At 37.5% G+C, this 18,528-nt stretch overlaps 1 protein-coding gene across 1 annotated transcript; it reads right to left on the bottom strand.

Moving 5' to 3' along the window:
- Nucleotides 1-15,149: 15,149 nt before the first annotated feature.
- LOC133814920 (uncharacterized) lies at nt 15,150-18,118 on the bottom strand. Its single transcript, XM_062247822.1, has 4 exons — nt 17,239-18,118; nt 16,741-17,019; nt 16,032-16,564; nt 15,150-15,341 (listed from the first exon to the last, which is right to left on the bottom strand). Exons 1-4 carry the CDS (start codon nt 18,116-18,118, stop codon nt 15,150-15,152), a joined length of 1,884 nt encoding a protein of 627 aa, XP_062103806.1.
- Between the last annotated feature and the right edge of the window lie 410 nt (nt 18,119-18,528).

Genomic DNA, 18,528 nt, shown 5'->3' with positions numbered 1-18,528 from the left:
TGGGCATTTAGAGAAGATTGAACTAGTATTCTAGGCTTTAGGTGTTGTTTTTGAGGTGATATTTGGAATTCTGGACCTGGTTTGGCTTGAATTTATATTTAGGTTGAATTCTAAGGTTGTGAGTTGGGGAAAAAGGCAGAGAAACCCAGGGATTTCTGGGTTCACGGGGGTGCACCGCGACCCAGTTCATGGGCACCGCGGCCCGCGTGCCCCAGAAGGCCCTGGGAGGGCTTGCTGACTTGTGGGCGCGCCTCTACCCTAGAGCAAGAGGCAGGCACCTCTGACTTGAGTTGCACCGTGACCCTTAGGGCCAAGTCGCGGCTAACCTAAGAAGCCATAGCCAAAATGGGTTTTTAGGCTCGAGGAGGCTCGGGGGGGACATAAACCTAAGTGCTTGGGACGAATTCTACTACCCAGTTTAGTAGAATTCGAGGTCCTAGAGGCTAGTATTTGATTCCAAAGCATTTAATTGGATTAGATTTTGATATTTATCCATTGTCACTTGTGACTAGGGTTACCGTTAAGGCTCAAGATTGAGGATCATGCTCAGGACCGCTTTACATCCTTCGCTCAAGACTCGAGGTAAGAAAACTATACCCAAGTTGTGAATGGGACTAAGATTCCCTATAAATGAACATATGTTGTAATGCCCCAAAATCCCTAATGCGGTTTAATGGCTGGATTAGTAGGCCGGGTTGGCCATAATTGTTTTATTATGCCATTAAATGATTATATGCATGTGTTATGTGAATTATATTATAATATGATGTTAAATGCATACATGTGGGTCCACATTTCATCACAGGGGTATTTTGGTAATTTGACACGTTGAGGGCATATTTGTATATTTTGGTGCATGCTTGTGATTAATTGTTGAGGCCACATTATAATGTGGATTTGTTCGAGCCATTCAGCATGAGACGATCTTTGAATATAAACTATCGGTTTGGTCATAACAGGCTTAAGCTCGGAGCTCGGGGTGAGTCTCGGGGTGTTTCGGTGATTAGAGCGTTACCGGGAATTAAAGAGTAACGAGATATGAATTATTAGTATTTGAGAATATTGAGAATAGTGGGAATGGAAGAGTGTTAATTATGATTAACGAAATAAGTGGGAAAGGACGATTTTACCCTTAGGAGTCTTTAGAAACCTTTAAATGACCTAAGGGAAAAACAATCATTTCACCCCTAAGATATATATCATCTTTGTAGATTGTAGAAGCTTACCAAAACAGAGCCAAGTTTCCTTCCTCACGTTCATCATCTTCCTCTTGTTTCCTTTGGAGTTTTTGATCCAAATTTGAAGAACTAAGCTAAGGAATCAAAGTTTGGAGCTTAGGACTTTAGTTCAACCATTGAAGAGGACTTAAATCCAGCTTGAGGTAAGAATCTATCCATGAAACCTTAGTTATGCTCTATTTTTCTTATGGTTTTCAGTTATGAAATCTAAGGTGTTAAGTTGAGAATTAATGGAAGTTTTTGGAGGAAGTTCACTTGGGTTTTGATGCTTGTATGGTGGGCAAGTTGTGGTTGCAATTGGGGGCTTTGCTTGGTGATGTTGGGGGAGTTTTAATGAGGTTTTGGATTGAGTTTGAAGGGAGGAAAACAAGGTTTTTGACTGAATTTAAGGTGGGGCCGCAGATCTCTTCTAGAGCGCCGCGGCCCAAGCTTAAGAAAATGGGAGGAAGTGGCTGAAGGGCCGCGGCCCATGCTGGGAGCTGAAGGGAGGCTGCCTCTGGTTGAGGGGCAAGCCGCGGCATGGCCAGGGAGGGTCGCAACCCTTAGTGGCATTTTGGCCAGAAATGGATTTTTTGCTCGGGGATTCAAGACTTAGGCCTCGGGATCGATCCTACTATCGATTTAGTAGGATTCGATGTCTCGGAGGCTAGGTTTTGGTTCGAGAACCTTTGTTATTCATTTTTATTGATGGAATCCCATATTTGGTTATGACCAGGTGACCGTCAAGGAATTAAAAGGTTGATCGTTCTCAAGGTTTGTTCTTATACTAACTCTCGCTCGAACCAGTGGTAAGAAAACTGCACCCTATATGTGACATGCGGGGTTATTATAGAGGCATGTTGGTTATTAAATGTGGACATTGATTGCATATTAAATGCTTAGCAAATCTTGCTTACTTGTGTATGTCACTAACTATTCAAAATCAACACTGGTCGCGTATTACTGACCTGAGAGTCAGTCACGGCATAAGCGTCAAGAACGCAAAGCTGATAAAAGATTAGATCTAATCGATATCATCGTTGAATGACTCTAGGAGCATTACTGCTGGACGGACCCTAAGGTCGGTGAAAATTATAAGCGCTTGACTAGTCTAAGACTAGTTACTCAGAGCCAGGGCCAAAGGCCTAGGTGACTATTTGTCACATGGCTGGGGAGCGGAATCCCATGGTTATGACTCTATGGTCATGCGGTAGGTTATTGTTGACCCTCGTTTTGGTCAACTGTCATAGAGTCAAATGCTTGATGTGATAGAAAGTATTGAATAAGATCTAATGGAAAGAAAAATAAACAACACAACAATTTATAGTGGTTCGGCCCCAAGAATTGGTAATGACCTACGTCCACTTAAGCTGTTATTGATCTTGATTCTCAAAGGAGTGATCAAGGAACCAGGGTTCTTCGAGTTTCACAAGCCTTAGAGGGATGAGTAATACCACCAAAAGATAATAGCCAAAATTCTCTTCTAAAGCATAAACAAAAATCAGCCAAAAAATCCCTCCCTTGAGCTATTTCTCTCTATTTATAGGCTCAAGGAGGGTTACATGAATTAGTTAAAGATATTTTCCCCTAACTAATCGGATAATCAGGTATAAATGGAAAGAATCTCAGATATGATTACAATTTTACAAGATTACTCATAAAGATACGAATTATACGAGCAGTCTGGTCGTATATAAAACTCAAATGACGTGTTAGGGGAACATCCCTGATCGATGGTCAAACAGAACCTCTGCCAGGTGTGAGCCACGTGTTGAAAATATTTGCCACGTCATCCACACCTGCTTTTTGGATAACAGTTATGTTGGTGACCAGTTCATCAAACACCTATCTTGTTTGAGCTAGTGAAAGGATCACTTATCTGAAAAGGGAACGGAACCCACCTTAGTGACTTTACAACTGTCACTCCTTTATTTTTGGACTGAAAGTCCTGAATGATTATTATGATCATTGCTGATATTATATTCATGCAGTTTTGTGTTTTCTTGCTGGGCTTTGGCTCATGGGTGCTATGTGGTGCAAGTAAAGGGAAAGAAAAGCTCACCCAACCTTGAGTGGAGATCTTAGGTGGTGATGTGTACATATGCGGCTGCTTGACCACCACGGCCAAGGAGTTCTCAGAGAGACTAGGGGGTTTACCCTATTTTTGCCGCTTAGTTCGGCGGGTTATAAATTTAAACTGTAATGACCATTTTGAGTTGTAAATAACGTGTAAATGTTTTTATAGGCCCATGAACAGTTGTATGTTTTAAATAAAATATATCATTTCCTTTTAATTGGTTTTCCACCTTAACCTATTAATAACACCTAGAATCACGTTTTTAACCAAAGAACTCGGGTAGCGAGTTAAATTCACAGTTCAACGTTCACTGTAATTGTCCTGGGGTAACCAGGGCGTTACATATGTGTTCTGTAATTTATATATCTGTTATGTGTAATGTGAAAGCACGACCTAAGGGAGCCGGGGATAAGCGTACTGAACGCAGCTTGACCTAAGAGAACTGGGATCAACTAAATAACTAGAGGGCTCGGCCTAAGGGTGCCGACACCTAAATATTTGTATTAAATACTGAATTATATGTTTGGAAGTATATGTTTATTGTTGCGTAATTTATTACTTATACTTTGTTGTTGGTTGAACTAGTTGATCTAAAGTTTACTATGCACTTTCTGTGTTATCTATGCTTGTTGATTAAGGTTTTCTTGTTGAGCCTTGGCTCACAGGTGCTACGTGGTGCAGGTAAAGGCAAGGGAAAGCTGGACCAAACATGAGTTGGAGAGATTTGGGGGCGAATTGTACATCGACAGCTGCTCGACCACCATGACCAAGGGTATTACAGGGACTAGAGCTCAAACTTGTATTTTTCCATTTAGACTGGCTACTGTTGTATTAACTTTTGAGGGTTGTATCTGCCATGTAATCACTATTTTTGGGATCCCATGTATCGAACTCTTATTTTAATAAAAGTCAACCATTTTACGATCAATATCTTTTAAGCCTAACCTATCAGTTGATCTTAGAAACACATTTATGTTCAAACAACTTGATTAGCAAGTCTGGCACTATTTTAAACACACAGTGTAACGATCTTGGTTACCCAGGATGTTACAGGGTCACAGTCTTGGTTGGCACTTTGTGTCGGGTTATCCCTCTTTTGGGCGTTGAGGCCGTCCCGGAGGTCTAACTGGTCCTTCCCCCTGGGTTTATGCTCGAAAGCCTTATTACACCTACGAGCGTTCAAGCCTTCTTGCAGGTCAGTTTGGCCTCAAAATGCATCACTGTCCTCAGGGTATGCTATTTCTTTTTCTCCGTCGGACTCAACATTTTCATTGTTTACCGAGATACTAATGACGCGCTCTCGACTAGCGAAGAAGTTTTACTTGTTGGCTCGCCATTGTTCCTGTGGTGATGGCGGGGGGTGATGGGGGGACACCACCTTTGGGCCTCGTGCGATTCGCATTGGTGCGCCTGGACGAAATGCCCTGGGCTCCAAAGGTGCTGACGGCCTGGCGGTGTCCTCGAGCACCCAAGCCTTTACACTTAGCGGTCGACCTCGAGGCTTGGTTTTCGTCAGGATTTAGAGAAGCCTTCTTTTATTTGGGAGTAGGATTGTCGTCGATCTTACCCTTGCCACGGTCCTGTGGCACAGGTGGGGCTCCAACTCTAGCTGGGTGCACAGGGGGAACGCCAGCTGGCGGATCTTGTGCCACATCAGTCGATTGTCGTAGAGGCACACTGGCTGGGTCGACAGGTGGCCCTCCAGCTGGGTGCGATGGTGGCACACAAGTTGGCTGCCTAGACGGTACTTCGCTAGGGGGATCCACTCGCAGCCCTTGGGCTGCTAGAGTAGTTGTAACGCCCTGGTTACCCCAGAACAGTTACGGTGAACCGAAAATTTGACCCGCTACCCGAGTCCTTTGGTTAAAAATATGCTCTAAATGTGATTAACAGGTTAAGGTGGAAAAACCAATAAAAAGGTAAGGATATTTTTCATTACAAACTGCTCTGCAGAGCTAATCAAAACATTTACAAGTTGTTCTCAGTACAAAATGGTCATTACTGTTTCAAATTTACAATCCCGCCGACCTAAGTGGCAAAAATAGGGTAAACCCCCTAGTTCCTCTGAGAACGCCTTGGCCGTGGTGGTCAAGCGGCCACATATGTACACATCACCACCTAAGCTCTCCACTCAAGGTTGGGTGAGCTTTTCTTTTCCTTTACCTGCACCACATAGCACCCATGAGCCAAGGCCCAGCAAGAAAACACAATAAAGCATGATATAATATCAACAATGATCATAATAATCATTCAGGACTATCAGTCCAAAACAGAGAGGTGACAATCGCAAAAGTCACTAAATTGGGAACAACTCCCTTTAACCTTGTGACAATAGGGTCATCGGGGCTCAACAGGTAAATAAACCTTTCATTAGTTTAATCAGGATAGGTTCATGGTGACTGGTCACCAACATAACCTTCCTCATGACCATAGAGTCATAACCCTGGAACATCGTTCCCTAGCCATGTGACAAGCAGTCACCTGGGCCTTATGCCTTGGCTCTTAGTAACTAGTCTTAGACTAGCCAAGCGCTTATAAGTTCATCGACCTTAGGGTCGGTCTAGTGTTAATGCCTTAGAGCCATTCAACACTGACATCGATTAGATCTAATCTTCATTCGGCGCTGCGTTCAGGACGCTTATGCCGTTTCTAACCCTTAGGTCAGTGTCCCTGACTAGTCAGTGCCATATACAAGTAAAAAACATTCACTAGCATTTAGTATGCAATCCATGTCCACATTTATCAATCAACATGCCTCAATAACAAATACGCATGTCATATATACACAGGGTACAATTTTCTTACCTCAGATTCGAGCTAAAATGATTAAAAGAACGACCCTTGAGAACGATCAACCTTTAGTCCTTTAGCAGTCACCTAATCATAACCAAACACGGGACATCATTAATAATAATGATCAACATAGGTTTCCAAACCAATATCTAGCCTCCGGGACATCAATCCAAACTAACCCAAGTAGTAGGAACACTCCCGAGGCCTATAACTAAGTTCCCGGGGTCAAAACATGCAAACGGGGTGAAAAATGGGCAAGGGCTGTGGCCCTAGCACCTTGGGCCGCAGCCCCCAAAACTTCCTGAAGCAAGGGCCACGACGCCCTTCATCAAGGGCCACAACGCCCAGCAGGCACAAAGAGCCCCACCTCTAAGTTCCCGGGGTCAAAACATGCAAACGGGGTGAAAACTAGGCAAGGGCTGCGGCCCTAGCACCTTGGGCCGCAGCCCCCAAAACTTCCTGAAGCAAGGGCCACGACGCCCTTCATCAAGGGCCGCAGCGCCAAGCAGGCACAAAGAGCCCCACCTGCTTCTTCAAGTCAGGGCCGCGGCCCCCAACTCTGGGCCATTCCCAAACACGTTTTTAACTCTCCAAAGCCTCCAAAATCATACCTAAACATTCCCCAATCATCAAATCAAAGTTCCCAAGCTTCCCAATGCTCCAAAACCCTCAAAACCCAAGGTTCGAACGAACCGAAAACTCAACAATTTACAAAATCTAATTCAAAGCTTAGAAACTCGAAAAACTCAAAACTTAAACTTCGATTACCTTCGATTGGGTTGTTTTCTGTCAAATCCTTCGGTTAAGAAGCTTCTAATCTTTCCTAGGATCGCTATGCCTCGATCCTCGCTTGCTTCCGACTCCTAAAACTCGAGATTTCTTTAAAAAGGCTCAAACGGTAAAACGAACTAACGAAAGGGAGAATGAGAGGTTTTCTAACGTACGCTCTAGCTGATAAGCTACTTCAAGCTTAAGTAACCTCAAATAAAACCTAGTGCTCGGGGTCCCGAAAACACCCCTAGGGACATTATAGTTAAAACTTCCAGAATTTCACCCTGATCTCAAATACTCCCAATTTATCATCAAATAAACATTTCTATTACCCCATAATTGACCCCGTTATGACAAAACCGCTAATCCATTATATAGGACCGTCTCATGCCGAATAGCTCGAATATATCTCCATAATAATGGAATCTCATTCACAATTCACAATATGCACCCAAATATACAAATATACCCTTAATGGGCCAAATTACCAAAATATCATATTATTCAAATGTGGACCCACATGCATGGATATCGCATCATATTATAATATAATTCACATAAACATGCATATTATCATTTAATGGCATAATTAAACAAGTATGGCCCTCCTAGCCTACTAATCCCGCCATTAAACTAAATCGGAGAATTCGGGGCATTACAACTATCCCCTCCTTACAGAAATTTCGTCCTCAAAATTTACCTGAACAACTCGGGATACTAATTCTGCATATCTGACTCTAGCTCCTAGGTCACTTCCTTGACCTTGCTGTTCCTCCACAATACCTTAACCAAATGTATCGTCTTATTCCTGAGGACCTTATCCTTTCTATCAACTATCTGAACTGGCTGCTCCTCAAAGGAGAGATCTGGCTCAAGCTCCAGATCTTCATAACTCAAAATATGATTCACATCAGATACATACCTCCGAAGAGCTGATACATGAAACACATTATGCAGGGCAGGCAACGCCGAAGGCAAAGCCAATCTGTAAGCCACCTGACCAATCCTCTTCAGGATCTCAAATGGACCTACAAATCTGGGGCTCAGCTTGCCCTTCTTCCCAAACCTTCTCACCCCTTTCCATGGTGAGACTCTAAGGAAGACATAGTCTCCCACTTGGAACTCCACGTTCCTGTGCTTGGGATCTGCATAGCTCTTTTGTCTACTTTGAGAAGTAAGCATTCGAGCTCTAATCTTCTCAATAGCCTCACTAGTCCTCTGAACTGCCTCAGGACCTAAGTATCTCCTTTCACCTGTCTCATCCCAATGAATGGGAGATCTGCACTTCCTACCATACAGCATCTCATAAGGTGCAACTCCAATGGTAGACAGATAACTGTTGTTGTAGGAGAACTCTATCAAAGGCAGATACTTACTCCAAGATCCACCAAAGTCCAGCACACATGCTCTCAACATGTCTTCTAAAATCTGGATCGTCCTCTCAAATTGCCCATCTGTCTGAGGATGATAAGCGGTACTGAACTTCAACTGTGTCCCCATGGCTTTCTGCAAACTCTTCCAAAACTTGGAAGTAAAAGTAGGGTCCCGATCTGACACGATCGACCTAGGAGCTCCATGAAGGCGCACGATCTCTCTCACATAGAGATCTGCATACTGATCAACTGTATAAGTAGTCCTCACTGGCAGAAAGTGAGCTGACTTGGTGTAGCGATCCACTATCACCCAAATAGAATCATGCTGACCATCAATCCTGGGTAAGCCCACCACAAAATCCATTGTGATGTCTTCCCACTTCCACTCTGGGATATTCAGAGGCTGCAATAACCTTGCCGGCCTCTGATGCTCAGCCTTGACCTGTTGGCATGTCAAGCACTTAGCCACATATTCCACTACATTTCTCTTCATCCCTGGCCACCAATACAATGATCTCACATCCTGATACCTCTTCGTGGTGCCTGGATGCAAAGAGTAAGGTGTAGTATGAGATTCATTCATAATCTCTCGCCTCAATGCAGTGTCTAACGGAACACATATCCGTCCCTTGTATCTCAACAAGCCTACCTTAGACACTGTATAATCTCTGGACGCTCCAGCCAGAACATCTTCTCTGCTCTTGATCAGCTATGGATCACTCAGCTGACCCTCCTTAATTCTCTCCAACAGCGTAATATTAGCCAACTGGCCCACCAACAACTCTATACCAGCTCTGGTCATATCATCTGCTAACTCTCTGGCTATCAGCCTCATACCATAAATCTGTTCCGGACCCTTCCGACTTAAAGCATCAGCTACCACGTTGGCTTTTCCTGGATGATACAAAATCTCACAATCGTAATCTTTTACTAACTCCAGCCAACGTCTTTCTCTCATATTAAGATCTTTCTGAGTGAAGAAGTATTTCAGGCTCTTGTGGTCTGTATAAATCTCACACTTCTCTCCATAGAGATAGTGTCTCCATATCTTCAAAGCAAAAACCACAGCCGCCAACTCTAAATCATGAGTAGGATATCTCTTTTCATACTCCTTCAACTGCCGAGAAGCATAAGCAATTACCTTCTCTGATTGCATCAAAACACATCCCAAACCCCGATGAGAAGCATCACAGTAAATCACAAACTTCTCCTGATCTGTTGGAAGACTCAAAACCGGAGCTGTAATCAATCTCTGCTTCAGTTCCTGGAAGATGTTCTCACACTTATCTGACCACATAAATTTATGGCTCTTGCGTGTTAGCTCAGTCAATGCAGTAGCTATCTTTGAGAACCCTTCCACGAAACGCCTATAGTAACATGCCAATCCAAGGAAACTTCTAACCTCAGAAGCATTATTTGGCCTTGGCCAATCTCTGACCGCTTCGATCTTTGCTGGATCCACTTTAATCCCCTATTTACTGACAATGTGCCCAAGAAAGGATACTTGAGATAACCAGAACTCACATTTCTTGAACTTAGCAAACAGTTTGTGTTCCCTCAGTCTCTGTAGAGCCAACCTCAAATGATACTCATGTTCTGACTCTGACTGAGAATATACCAGAATATCATCGATAAAGATGATCACAAACTGGTCCAGATAATCTTTGAACACTCTATTCATCAGATCCATAAACGCAGCAGGGGCATTAGTCAATCCAAATGACATGACTAAAATCTCATAATGCCCATACCTGGTACGAAAAGCAGTCTTCGGTATGTCTCCTTCCTTAACCCTCAACTAATGATAACCAGAACGAAGGTCGATCTTAGAGAATACCTTCTTACCTTGCAACTGATCAAACAGATCATCTATCCTTGGCAAATGATACTTATTCTTAATTTTCAGCTTATTCAGTTCCCTGTAATCAATACACATTCTCAGGGAACCATCCTTCTTCTTTACAAACAGAACTGGTGCACCCCAAGCTGAGAAACTAGGTCTGATAAAACCTAAATCTAATAGTTCTTGCAACTGTACCTTTAATTCTTTCAACTCAGCTGGGGCCATTCTGTAAGGCGCTCTAGACACTGGCTTTGTCCCTGGTGCTAGTTCTATAACGAACTCAATTTCTCTATGCGGTGGCAACCCCAACAAATCTCACTACAAGAAATCATGTTTTTAGCTACAAAAGTTTTAGCTACCAAATATTTTTGGTAGCAGTTAATTACCATTTGCTACTAAATTTTGGTAGCAAAATGATTTAGTAGTAAATTCTAATCATACAATACCAGATATTACTGCTACCAAATATTTTGGTAGCATATTTATATTTTCAGCTACCAATGTTCTTTTGTAGCTAATATTATTGGCACCAATGAATAAATTTGCTACTAAATTTTGGTAGCAAAATGATTTAGTAGCAAATTATAATTAAATGATACTAAATACGTCTGCTACCAAAATATTTGGTAGCATATTTATATTGTCAGCTACCAATATTTTTTGGTAGCTAAAATTAAATATTAGCACCAAATATAAAATTGATGCATTTTATATGATTTTATCTTTGTTTTTTTCCCATTTAGTGATCAATTATTTGGTAGTAGAAATAAATTTATTGCTACTAAATTATATCATATTTTGGCATTAGTAAATAAAATATTTCTAGTAGTAGTATTTTTGCTACAAAAGTACTGGTAGAGAAAGTACACAATAAAAATTATAATGTAAAAAATATATAAGAATACCAAACATAAAGTAATTAAATTTAGATTTGTGTTATGGACTCTCAACAAATTAATAATATTTTAATTCGTAAAATAATTTTATTTTTTAAAAAATAAGATCAAGGTAAAAAAAAAAACTAACTAAATGTATATGGACAAAATCAAAAGATAAAATTAAAAATATCATAAGTACAATAAGAAACTCGAAGGAAAATAAAAGTAAGAAACTACATAAGTCATGTATAGGGATGCATATAACTTTGCTAAAACAAAGATATTGCATTGAACCTATGGCAAGCCTCAGTTAAAAAATGCAAAATGGAAAATCCAATGGGAAAAAGCCTCTTGGGGGGAAAAAGAGCATAGTGACTATAAAACTATTCAAAATAAATAAAAAACTAGAACTACAAAACTCTTTGGATACAACTTTTGAAAATAAAAATTGGAGAATGAACTATAGTATTGCTCATTGGAATTAGTCAACCAATTCTATGAATTTGTCAGCCCACTCCACTCGAATTTGATCAATATTTTGTTTTGTGTAATCTTTCATCTTCTCTTTGCACTGTAATAAATAAATGTAAGTAATAATGAATATTAGGCAATTGTATAATATAATAACAAAATATTCTATTCCAATAGTATTTATATACATCTTACATGAGTAGTTAACCAATTGATAGGTCTAGAATTCATGCAAAAGTCATGCATATATGTCATTACATAATATCCACACTCAATATTCGATGGTTGTTGAGGACACTGCACATTCATAAAATGTAAATGACAAGATTAAAAGATATTGATAATTTAAATTTTCAATACAATATTATATTGTAATATTTTAAAGTAACTATCAAATGTAATATATATTATGTGATATTATTTTATAACTTACCTTTATAGATTTCCATGTAATCTCTTTTGGTTGCCTATTTTTGGAGGTATTGTAGTAATCAAAAGCCCTAATAAAGAAATAAAATATTTAATAATAAATTTAAAGTAAAAATTAAATAAGACTAATCCATATCACTATTTAACTTACATTGCCATTAGACTTTTAATTTCGTTTCGTGGGGGTAGTCTAATTGGATCAAGCCAATAACATATATCACGCAATGGATCAATTATTACTAGCATCCAATGATATCTGCTGACCATAAAATACGATATTGTATATAAATTAAGATATTGATATTGATAATGTAATTAGTTAAATAAATAAATAAATCTTACCCAATATGAATAGGAAGCAACCAAAATTGTCCTGTTTCTGTGTCTTCCAAGCGATTTGCCATTGATATTGCATTTTGTGTTTGACACGAATCTAAAGCCAAAGTTGGATGAAAGAAACGAAAATATTGTGCTCGATTTGCTTTTTCCAACTTTCGATGTAAGATCCTAAATATTACAATTGAATTTGTAAGACAAATAATGTTATTTTGTGCATGAGAATTATGTGAAATGTATTTCTTTTTTACCTGATCCAAAATGTTATACAAGGAGCTCCAATCTCTATCATGGTGCCAAGGTGAATCACATCTTCAGGTGAAATAAATAAGTATTGATCACTATCCAAAATTTCTGGGTCCATGGCAATACGAAATGTGTGTGAAGGTTCATAAAGTCGAACAACTAGTAATACAGCTTTTACACTCTTTGGAGCATCCTTGGGCATCTCAAATTGAATTGGAGATTTTTGCACTTCCTTTAAACTTTTGGAGGATGTATTGAGAGTTTGTGAAGAAGAAGGTTGATCTTTTCCTTTACATGGCTCCAGTTACGGTGAAAGACTATGTTGTTTATTCTGAAACAAAATATAAAATTAATAATTGATTAGAAAAAAAACATCATAAATTATATGTAATATTGGATTTAAAATTTAAAATTTAAAATTTAATGAAACCATTGATGGAGGAGGTGTGATTTGTGACTCTAATGCTCTTTGTTCTAATAATCGACTTTGTTGTGATTCGTAAAACTTCTCCATATTCTCTTGAACAATTCTTGCAATGTTGTTATTTTGTTCGTTTTTAAGATCTTCAACGATTTTCTCTAATTTCTGCAAACGTTCATCTTCAATCTCTTCATGGATGATAACTGGGTTGACATCTTCTTTCCGGGTATAGGACCAAAACCTCGTAACCAACCATATTTTTCTTCACCTAAAACTTGCCTGTATATAGCAGCCTCATCCACTACTAGTAACAATCCATCTTCAAATTGAATGAGTTTCTCTTTTCGTAACTCTACCATTTCCTTCTACAATAACAACAAAATAATAGTGTAATAGTTTTACAAAATTTAGAAGGTAAAAATTCATAATTTTTAAAAGTCGAACATACATATTTGTCCTTAGCTATTCTGTGGGTCCTCTCATTCTTAATTGTACATTGAGTTTTTCAAAACATTTCAATCTCTCCAAACTTCATTGTTTCTTGTTGTACTTTGTCATCCATTATTTGTTTTGATTTTTGTAATGCATTTAAATAATTAATAACATTAAATATAATAAAATTACAATGATATTATGCCAAATATATGTTTACCTCATGTAAATACTGAATAAATGACTTAGTTCCACCAGAATACATAAAGGAAACACTTGATCTATTTTTTGACCCTGCAATTGACTTACTCTACAAAATACTTTTCATGTGAGTTTTAAGAATTAAAAATTATGAAATGTGTACAAATAATTCAAGAAATGTAGGATATCTTCCATTCTTCATTAGAGAAACATTTATTGCACATCCATTGCCAATCTTCATCTTTTAGCACCAATTTCACAGGCCAATTTTCTAATGGATTCTTACCTTCTTTGATGATATTCTTGTACTCTCCGTGACAATTATTACGATAATCTTTATAGCGCTCAGAAAAATAGTGATTGCAAATAGTTTCAAGATATGGATCTTTTTTAAAATCCATCTCGAATACATCCTGCAAAAAGAATTTCAAAAAATAAATTGTCATGCAAAAAATATTATAAAATAAGTATGGTAACATAAACATACCATGATACGAGCATATACGACTTTCTTATCTTCTGGAGGAACTTTATCCCATCCACTATACTGAAGTGGAGCATGATGGTGTACATTTACACCAACAATGATCGCAAATGCAGTGGCATGCGTCCCATGAACTCGAAGTTCTCCTTTTTTTTATAGGAAATCTTTAACTTACTTGCATCATCCTTTAATAAGCATTTGACACCATCCCCACGAGTAGGGCCACGAGTTCTCTTCCTTGATTTTGTCAAATAATTGTTATATTACTTATAATCATAACTATTTTCATAAATTTTTAATGTATATATTATCATATTATCATAAGGACTTGTGTGTTTCATCATTTAATGGTGTTATTGAATCATCATTGGAAGAACATGGCAAACGAGGAGGAGACTGTGTAGATGATGAAGAGTTAATATGCGTCCTCTTACGGCCAAACACCCTTCTAGTAGTTATTGGTGGATCGAGAGACTTCTCATTTGTCATGATTAAAAATCTAAAAAATATAAATTTTTTATTAGCATATAATAAATTTGCATATTCAAAACTTTACAAAAAATAAAAATAATAACACACTTTATAGTTAATCAATTTCATCACTCAAAGTTATATCTTCAGAATCATCGAGTAAAGATTCTTCATCGGTATCGTCACTGTTTATATCACTTTGAACTTGATCATTATGATTTATTTGAAGTTCATTGAACAATTGATGATTATCACATTCTAAATCTTCAATATCATCCCGAATAAGATTAGTATCATTTGTCGTTGAATCAAAATTCACGCCAATGTCATTCGAAGATTCTTCTTGATATGCTTCAGAACTGTTGATAGTTGGATCTTCATCATAAACTTCACCTTCCATTGGCTTTGATGGTATATCCCAGATGTGACGATGATTTACTTTTTGTACCACTTTCCAATCTTTATTATCTTTACTTTTTTTAATGTCATCCAAATAAAAAACCAAACTTACTTGATTGGCAAGAACAAATGGTTCATCTTCAAACCATTCTGAGTTGATGTTGATATTAGTAAAGTTATATTCAGAGTACATTCTATCACTTCCATTGGTATTGTACCAAGAGCATTTGAACAATATAACTTTGTTCAAATAGAGGTAATGTACTTCCCAAATTTCATTGATGACACCATAAAAATCACATATATTTCAATCATATTCTGCTTCAACGTGAACACCGTAGTTTTGAGTTAAAAGTCTTTCATCTCGACTTTTTGTATGGTATCGAACTCCATTAACCATACAACCAGCATATGTACAAGCCAAAAAACTTGGTTGTATTGCAATTGCATACAAATCTTCCTGTGCTTTACCAGATATTGTTTCATTCATTTTTTTTATCTGTGATGACAGATAAAATTATAAATGTAAGATCAAGACAAATAAAAAATTTAGAATATCAAACATTGATATTTAAACTTACTTTATTTTCAAACCATGTTGAAAATTCATTTTTTTGCACTTGATTGATATCCAGAATTCCTTGAGATTGTAAGAATAATCTATGTTCTCTGTGTTCACAATAAGTACTATGAAAGATTATTTTTATGCTAAAACCTAAATGTTGTTAGAATATAAAAAATAAAATTATAAACTTACGTTAAATATGGTTCTAACTCAAGACAATTATTCAAAATGTACCATTGAACTTGGGTTCGTTGATCTTGAGTTAGTGTGATGGATGACTGTCTTCCAAATGGTCTTGTAGGCATGTTGAATATTGACAGTGTCAATTGTTTTCTAATTCCAAGGTAATTAGGATTGCGCTCAGGACGATTAAAGCGTGTTTCCATTCCACGAAGATATATTGAACAAAAGTTTAGTGCCTCAGTAATAATGAATCCTTCTGCAATAGAACCTTCAGGTCGAGCTTTGTTTTTCACATATTTTTTCAAATGACCTAATTCCCTGAAATTAATTATGTTTTCAATATATAGTAATAAATAATTGTATTCAATGATTATTTAATTTTTTAAACTTAAGTTATAGATTTTGTTACCTTTCGATTCAATACATCCATCGCATTTGTACTAGACCACCTAACTTAGCTTCTAATGGCAAGTGAACCATAAGATGAATCATCACATCAAAGAAGGAAGGAGGAAAGATACTTTCTAATTTACACAGCGTGAGTACAATGCCCTTTTCCAATTCGTCTAAGTCTTTCACATATAATGTCCTCGCACATAGTTTTTTGAAGAATAACGACAGCTCAACAATAGCATCCATTACTTTCTTTTTCAAATATGGCCTTAAACCAATAGGTAACAACCTCTGTAATAAAATATGACAATCATGACTTTTCAACCCAAATAACTTTCCATCTTTCATGTTAACATTCCGAGAAATATTTGCAACATATCCATCAGGAAATTTTACGGACTTTATGAACGTACAAAATTCTTGTCGTTCCTTCGCTGATAATGTATAGCATGCTACTGGTTTGAACCATTTGTTCCCCTTCTTTTTCATGTGTAGCTGCTTACGAATATTTAAATCTTGTAAATCAAGTCTTGCCTTTTCAGCATCTTTAGACTTCCCATCAATACTAAATATTGTACCAACTACACTATCACATATATTTTTCTCAATATGCATCACATCCAAATTATGTCTTAGTTTTAATTTAGGCCAATATTCTAACTCCCAAAAAATACTTTTTCGCCTCCAGTTCGTGTTATTTTCATAACATGCATCCTTCATTTATTGCTTATCGTCCTTAATGATCTTATCATTTTACCTGCCCTACATTTCCATACACCTTTTAATTTATCTAAGATTTCATTTCCTGTTAAAATTCTTGGAGGTGAATGCCATTCGATTGTACCATCATACTCCATATCATTGCGCCATTGGTGGTTCGAACACAAATATCGACGATGACCCATGAAACATGTTTTTCCTCTTATTCGAAATGAAGATGTGTCATCTTCACAAACAGGACGAGCTTTATAACCTTGAGTGCTATACCCAGATACAGTACCATATGCTGGAAAATCATGGATCGTCCACAATATTGCTGCACGGATTGTAAAATATTCTTTATCAATAATATCAAAAGTACGTACACCATTTTCCCATAGTTCTTTCAGCTCATCGATCAGAGGTTATAAATAGACATCTATGTCTTTTCCTGGAGCACGACGTCCTGGAATCAATAATGCCATCATTAAGAATTCTCGTTTCATGCATCTCCATGGCGGCATGTTATATGGCATTAGTAACACTGGCCACATACTGTACGAGTTTGATAAATCACCGAATGGATTGAACCCATCTGTTGCAAATCCAAGCCTTACATTTCTAGATTCTTTTGCAAAATCTGGATATTGTCTATCAAAATCCTTCCAAACCTCTGCATCTGCCGGGTGTCTAAGTACACCTTTTGTATCAACACGTTCTTCCTTATGCCACCTCATATCAAATGATGTATGGCATGACATAAAAAGTCTCTGTAGTCGTGGAGTTATAGGAAAATATTGCATCTTTTTGTGTGGGATCTTCTTGCCTTTAGTTCCTTGGAATTTGTATCGTTCATGACCACATATAGGACATCTTTCAGCATTTTTATTCTCTTTCCAAAATAAAGCACAATCATACTCACATACATGAATAGTTGCGTACCCTAAACCTAGATCACGCAACATTTTCTTAGCGTCATAATAAGATCGTGGAATTTTATTGTCTTTGGGAAATGCTTTCGAAAGTAAGTCGAGCAACAAATCAAATGATTTGTTACTCCAACCACACATCACTTTAATGTGCATTAGATTAACAATAAATGTTAAGATTGAGAACGTTGTACATCCAAAGTATAACTCCTTTTCTTCTTCTGCAAATAAGTCAGGCAATGTATTCCTTTCATCATTGTGCTCATTTGAATCTCCAAGGTTCACAAAATCACTCTTCCTATGATATTGACTAGCTAAATCTTCTAATGTTGGTCTCATATTGCCATTGTCTTCATCATCATCACTGTCATATGGTATGTTTTCTTCACTGTTTGATTCTACTTCTTCTTGATCTTCGTTTACTTCTATGATATCTTCCTCGTGAAACTCCCACATAAGATATTTGGTATAAAATCCTTTTACGAATATATGATGCTCAATTGTCATTAAGTCATGATAATATAAGTTCATACATGAAACACATGGACATCGAATCTTATGTTCATCATTTAAATGCAAAGTTGATAACTTAATAAAACTCTTAAGTCCATCAAAATACTCCACTGATAATCTATTCTTTTGGAAAATCCACCTTTTATCCATCATTTCTCTATTATCTTTCGAACAAGTAGACGATGGATTATACTACATTGAGAAAAATAAAATACTTAATTAGCCCTTGAATTGTAGTTATAGGGTATGATAGAGTTATGGTACAAAAAACATGTATTCGATGCACGTATAGGGTAGGATATTAGTATAAGTGTTTCTTATCCTACTCTATTACATGCATATATATTTTTTTTTATATAAATGTGTTTAATTTAAGTGCCAAATAGACACATATGTGTAAGTCT

Source organism: Humulus lupulus, chromosome 2, assembly GCF_963169125.1.
Source record: "Humulus lupulus chromosome 2, drHumLupu1.1, whole genome shotgun sequence".
In the NCBI taxonomy this organism is placed as follows: Eukaryota; Viridiplantae; Streptophyta; class Magnoliopsida; order Rosales; family Cannabaceae; genus Humulus; species Humulus lupulus.
Note: the sequence above shows the minus strand (reverse complement) of the source record. Positions and strands in the feature narration are given on the sequence as shown.

What these genes read in the sequence shown, in the direction of transcription:
- LOC133814920 (XM_062247822.1), bottom strand. Translation starts at nt 18,118, where the DNA reads ATGACAATTGAGCATCATATATTCGTAAAAGGATTTTATACCAAATAT. An exon ending in TGATTTATCAAACTCGTACA is followed by an intron (nt 17,020 to 17,238) that starts GTATGTGGCCAG and finishes CAATCCGTGCAG; the next exon opens with CAATATTGTGGACGATCCAT. An exon ending in TGTATGGAAATGTAGGGCAG is followed by an intron (nt 16,565 to 16,740) that starts GTAAAATGATAA and finishes GTGATAGTGTAG; the next exon opens with TTGGTACAATATTTAGTATT.